Source organism: Saccoglossus kowalevskii, chromosome 22 (assembly GCF_978046115.1).
Source record: "Saccoglossus kowalevskii chromosome 22, keSacKowa6.1, whole genome shotgun sequence".
NCBI lineage: Eukaryota > Metazoa > Hemichordata > Enteropneusta > Harrimaniidae > Saccoglossus > Saccoglossus kowalevskii.
The window spans coordinates 3,384,725-3,391,540 of record NC_140662.1 but is presented as its reverse complement, the minus strand read 5'-3'; the positions used below and the strand labels follow the sequence as shown (position 1 = coordinate 3,391,540).

General features: G+C 35.7%; 1 protein-coding gene across 1 annotated transcript; it reads left to right on the top strand.

The window, feature by feature from the left end:
- Positions 1-772: 772 nt before the first annotated feature.
- LOC144345431 (uncharacterized) lies at positions 773-6,816 on the top strand. The gene is made up of 5 exons (XM_078006862.2): positions 773-918; positions 2,117-2,281; positions 2,800-3,052; positions 3,572-3,780; positions 4,259-6,816. Exons 1-5 carry the CDS (start codon positions 790-792, stop codon positions 4,604-4,606), a joined length of 1,104 nt encoding a protein of 367 aa, XP_077862988.2. The 5' UTR covers positions 773-789; the 3' UTR covers positions 4,607-6,816.

The following is a 6,816-nucleotide window of genomic DNA, read 5'->3' as shown; positions in this document are numbered from 1 at the left end:
CATCAGGAATAACGACCCCCTTACCCTAACTTTGTGGTAAATATTCTATTTGAGGAAAAATCGTTCATATCGGTTACATACAATGCATGTTGAGGCAAAGAGCTGCGCATTTTGAAAGCTTTTTTTAACAATCATAACTGTATCTCTCCAATGGCACAGTGAACAAAACAAACAACACACAAAGCGCCCACTGAATACGTGTCGATGAAATGGGTCCAGTTTTCAAGATTTTAGGTAAAAAGTATGGGTCCGGTTTCCGTTTCGCCTCAACGTACATTCTCCACGTACACCATGTTTTAAATTATGTTTCAGACACCAATCTAGCACATATAATCACATATTTTATGCAAATTTGTGTAATATTTTATTTCTGGCGCTTTTATATGGACATCAAACTTTGTATTTGACACCAGGGGTGGTAAAATGTTCACTTAAGGAGCAACATAGACATAAATAAGGTCAAAGCCTTGAGAGCTTGGTGTGGCACGTCCTTTCGGCTATATACCCCCCTCCCATCCCTCCCGAAGAGCTCAGCGGGGAGTGGTTGATGGCAATAACACAATTATACTCTAAGCAATGAAAATAAATATATATATTTTTGAAAAAGACTCAATTAAAAAATGAACCAACAAATAATGTTTTTGAAAAATCTTAAACACAACACTCCACTGATTCCAAGTCACCCTTATGATATCGGTCACAGTGGCTTAAATGGCCGCTTTTGTGTGACGTCACCAGCCAAATCATTGTTTCTGATCTATACATTGTTAGATACGGGGGTACGTCAACATGCCTGAAACAATCACCGTTCAGGGTAAATCGTTCTGGCTCATCGTAGCCGCTGTGGTCTTCATTGTAGTTATTCTGCTTCTTGTTATTTTACTGCCGCTAAGTTTTGGATATGTGAATTACTATGAGGTAGGTAACCTTTATTTTCTCGCACGCAATGATGGAATGAACACGATAATGTAACTTCCTCATTGAACAGGGATGTATTGCCAGCGCTCGCTGCTTTGGAATTGTTACAAAATGCGAAGCTTTTGAGCGTAAGTTACTACAACAATGCAATGTTCTGGCACAGTGTGTCGTTATTTTTTTTTTTCATAATTCATCTATATCCGGTTTTGATTTGTCGATGCAAGAACACACGATGTTATCAAACAAAAGTGCACACCTGGTTGCCAATAACAACATTATGTGTTCCCTTCGTATATCTCGACACATACGTATATAATATCAACACATCTCACTAAATAGATCTTTTTTAACAATTTATTTTATTATACGAAAAAGCAGAGTAGAGTCTGGCCTTGTATGGAGTTTTTGTTATTCAATGTATTTTCGTCCTAGGGTATTTACTCTAAGTATAGCGTGCTGTATATAAATTATAACTTATGCCTGTAGTATTTATAACAAAAAACGAGATTAGTGGAACCAAACAGCAAACTGTGCGTTCATTTTCGGTAGTACGCTGTGGAAAACCTGGATATCGTATCTGCCGTGTTTGTGTTAGCGCAGCACAGACCATGTCGAACATAGCCCAGGGTGCTACTTAGATGATTGTAACAAATTGAACCCGGGACGAAAGAGAGAATTATGGAAATAAATTAGATATGTTTTTTGTGTGAAATCAGTTTGTCGTAAAGAGAATAATTTGGTTTTCAAATTATCGGCATCTGTAAAGTCAGTGATCAATTTCAGTCTGATCACGTATAATAGACCTTGTTATGTTTCTGAAACGAATATTAGTAAAAATTAAAGTGCATACGGTAGCAGACGACAATATCACTCCATTGTGGGGGCGTTATGAATCCCCAGGTACTATGCCAACCAATTGACCTCATCAGTAATTATTAAATAAATCATTAATTATTTATTTTTAGGTAGGACACTGTGACTCAGTTATATGCTGATTTGTGTGTTTTCGAAATATATAATATATATCTTATTCTCAAAACACTATAAGCTTTTATAACTGCTGCGGATATATCACATGACAAATGTGTAACAACCCAGAATATATTACGGCGCTAGATGGCGCTTTACATGATGAGACAGCGATCTACAAACTGTTCTGACCATTTTTCTGTCTATTTTATCTGCCTCTATCTTGTAGTATGGTTTAACGAGACATCAATTCACAGGCGAGGTGAACGATGAAGAATTCTACACAATGGGCCGGCATTTTATTGGCGTCGATAACAAGTTTGTGAAATTTCCAGCGACTGCGCAGATGCTGCGCATCGACGACTTGGTAATTTTAACAAGTGACAAAGAAGAGGTGAGTTGTTCGTCACCATGGCAACAACAATGTTTATCACAATTTTATTTTGAATTTGTACATTTGTTTTGACTTTTAAAACTTATAAAGCAATAATATTGTCACGCAATACTGTCAGATTTTATGCTTTTCCTATGTTTGTCACAAAGTATACGACTGAGACAGGTTTAAATCCTGTCAGATCAGCTCTATATGTCTTCACATCGCACACACAATCTCACGTATGCTAACTACACATGTAACATGATAGTACGTAATCACGTGATTTTATAGAAATCGGGTCGGTTGATTGTGTCGGCGGATGATAGTGATGACCAAACTTATGTAAATAAATACTTATATATAATAGCAGTATGTATTTTTTTCTGCTGTAAAATACGACATGATACACTGCTCTAAACATATGTGGTTGAATACAATAAGCAGTCAATAGAACCATGTATTTCATATAAATCGCGCCCTCTAGTGGCGAAACAATTTTGTAATGTAAAACCCTTCTTTACCTTCGTACATTTCAGGTTACTCTAAACATCACCTTCGAGTACTTCATACGAGGGTATGACCTACATTACCTGTACAAGGACTATGCGATGAACTATGAAGCCGCAATTCTAGCACGAGCTAGGAAGGCAATTTTGGAAAAGTCTGCATCGCTGAAATACCACCAGTTTATTGATGAAAGAAGAGTCGTTGAACAGGTTTACTTTGAACATTTAAAAAACGAGGTTAACGGGTACTGCTGTGAAAAAGGATGCAATGAAAACTATAGACGTACGTGTTGCATTTTATTTGTGTGAGAGTAAACTCAAGAGTGAACCCAATCCGACAATCAAATTATCTCCCTTTTAACAAATGATTAAGAAATACTATTTTTGTTGATAATAATTAACTTAGAGCAAAATGGCGTACGCATGGCTAATGTTGAACGTCTTCTTACTTTCTGGAGACAGAGATTCACGCTCCAAATTTAATTGTTATTCACATTCAAATAGTCTAGCTTGGCAACACGTGTGGTTTAATATTAGAAAGTATTGTTATTATTATATGACAACACCCCCACATTCTTGACTGGATGTTTGGTCTTTCAAAGTCATGACGCTAGTTGTCAGTGATTGCCGATATATATCAATTGAAGCGTATTTTTCAATGATTAACTTTTCCATTGAAAATAAATTGCAAGCGAAAATGACGTAAAAAATGACAACACAATAATATTATAACGATTTATAAAATGATTGAAAGTAAAGTTAATTATCGCCCTTTTGATAATTTCTGTCTTCTCCTCCTCAGTGTGTGAGCCTCGATGTAGACCGTATGCAACATGTACAGTAAGCGACAAAGGAATGTTTGTGAGTGTACGGTACATGCAACTACTTGGAGTGACGTGGAATCCCGTGTTATATAAAATGTACCTAGGGCAAGCACTGACTGAAGTCTTCGTGCAGACTCTGCATCACGATGAGGTGGCAAGTATGATTCGGAAACAGACCGAGTTCGAGGTAATGTAATACTGGAAAATGTGTGTAGTACATACCGAATAAGGAATATCACAAATTTGGGTGCTGGTTATTAGAAACGTGATATTGAAGTGGGGCTATGAGTATGCGAATCTTCTCTTGGGTTCACTCAGCTTGCTGTCCGTCGTTTACGTCATGTATAAGTCTACGATACTATGTTTAGCTAAACTATAGTCGAAAATGCATGATCTGATGTGTCGCACATTGGTTTTCCTGTCCACCAGCACCATGAATATTGCAGGTTCGACACCCGAGTTCGGCTGCACTCGGCAGTACAAAGAGAGAACATTCTGCCCACTTGCCAGAATGGCGTCTGGTCGAAAAGGACATGAAGTTGTGCTCGGTGCAGGTAGCAGAATGAACCGTGCATGGTTAACCACCCCAGTTTATTTACTAATGTTATTTTTATAAACACCACGTGCATTTGATTAACATGATGGATTTTTTTTTCATTTCTCAGGTCGGAGAGATATTAAACGGCGTGGACGAGTATGTGCAGGCAAATATGTCCGTAGCTACAGAAATACGAGAGAAAGCCAAAGCGAATGCCAGGGCAATAACGGACAATGCCCATGTTCTGGGTATGGATGTTGTCTTCGATAATTTGGGGCTTGCTCTTTCCGTCGAGCAGAAGGCTTCGTTCTTGTATCTGCGCACCTTGACGTATATGGAGAATGTGTATTTGAGTGTGGACTTCAGCCAGCTGACACTATCTCCCAGTGTATTGATGACGGCAAAGAACGCAAATAGCGAAAGCATGAACAGCGACGCTGTGAATGGGAATGCCGCCAAAGGCCTTGTAACTTAAAATGCCCGGATTTAGATAACACGTGTCACTACTGTGCCATTTCATGTAACTCACAACATCGCCAATCCCCATTTTATTCAAGTTGTTTTTATTTGAGTTTTATTTTTAAGTTTTCTATTTGTGTTTTCGCATGTGAGTGCTATAGTTTGATAAAACAATAGATGGTAGTAGTATCTTTAAATGTGGATGTCAGTATAAATGTTTTATTTTCGCGCGTTGCAGTTATTACAATGAAAATAATATACCACGGTTATTCATGTTTAGAAGTAGGCCCAAAACAAGAATAGCACACAGGATGGATAACGCATAGTATCAACTGAACTGGCCGAAATTATTTGTTTTTTGCGATGCGAGCACCGGAAGTAATGAAGAATTTCGATTTTGGGGGTTATACGAGATATACGAAAAAATACATTTTTTGTCAGAATTACGCAAACGACGCAAGAATAATCCCGTGTGTATATGTCGTGGATTGTTCAAAATCTCGTGGTATACCAAAATCTCGTGATACACCAAAATCTCGTGGTATACTCGCTTTCGGTGATGGTTTGTTGCTTCATCATACCATGGCTTGCATAACTGATGAAAAAATCCCTCTCGACCAATCAGAACGACTTATTTAGGCAATTGAAATGCTGATGCAATATGAACGGACGGACACAGCTAACTGGTGTAGACATATTTTAAAACATTAATGCGGATTCTCGATGTGTTCCATCAAATTGATGACAAAGAACATGTAATAAGTGAACTTATTACCTTGGAAACAATGACTCTGTGATTCGTTAAGAAATACTCTGGTGATCATTTGTAGCTGTAAATTAGTCAAAACACATGATATAATTGAGATTTATAAATTAAAAACATTTTTTTCTTTGGAGTTTCAAATAAAACCAATCACAAGAAATAACTTGTAATATTTCATTTTGTAAAAGTCTGCTAACCGCGAATTTTTTAAACTTTAATTTTAAATGCGTTTTTTCTCCTAAATGATTCGTACATTCCACCAACAATTTGAATATTTGGTCAAACTGACCTTTGTTCGGTGGTCAGTTGCTGTGGATACTGAAATTAAAATGTTTGAGACAATTTTAGTGATATATGTCTATTGTTTGTTTAACCGTCTTTATATTAGAAGTTAAAGGTATATTCCAGATGTGCAATATAGTATTATTTTTACAAATTTCGATTCGTTACCGTACATTTATATCTATACTAGGAGACGATCAAATGGTAACTCAAACTATAACAGTCAGTGAATTACTACAATCGGTAAACAGTGGTGTTTGGTGAATGTGTCACAAGCATATTCAGCGCTCAATAATATACCAGTGATGTTATATTTTTTTTTAGTTAGTATTTTCATGATTAATGAAGTTCGAGCCGAATTCATAATTTACGCTACAGAACATGTTACTGGGCAAAAGTGCAATGCATTATGGAAAGAACACATAATTGGACAAATTATTATCACACCCGAAACTTGTTTAATTAAACACCAATTTTCTTGAAAGTTCAGAAGGTTCCCCACAAATGAAATAAATTAGTGTGGAAATATACATTCAAAAGCGACAATTTTGTCATTTTCCGAGACATTTTTATTCTTTCGCTTCTGGAAATATTATTTTATTACCACGATTTAGCATTCTGAATGTAATACCATGAATCCATTACAATGGTGAAATTATGAGGAAAACACAAATAATCTTCAACTCGGTTTGAACCTCTTTGAAAGTAATATTATTACCTCTACGGCACCTGTAGCTTTTAGAAATCAATAAATTGAGCAATTTAATTTTTTGTTGGTGTGTCGTTAGTGTTTTTATTTATATGTCATATTTTATAGGATTTAACCATGTTATATGTTATAATGAACATCAGATATGATAATTTATAAATAATCAGCTTTTACACCAATTATCAATATATCATGAAATTTCGCAATGGTGTAATATATTTGACATATAGTCAACAATTATTTATTTATAAATAATCACAATACAGTTATATATAAATAACTGTTGACTGTTAACATTATATACATATAACTACAATATTTGTATCTTGTCGTATTTTTATATTATTCCAGTGAATATATCAACAGTTATTTTATTTGTATTATTATAATTGTTCTGGTGAATGGTCCTGGTTTATATATAATTGTTGAAAAAACTTTCAAATACATTTCTAGAGTGAATTGTTTAATTTTA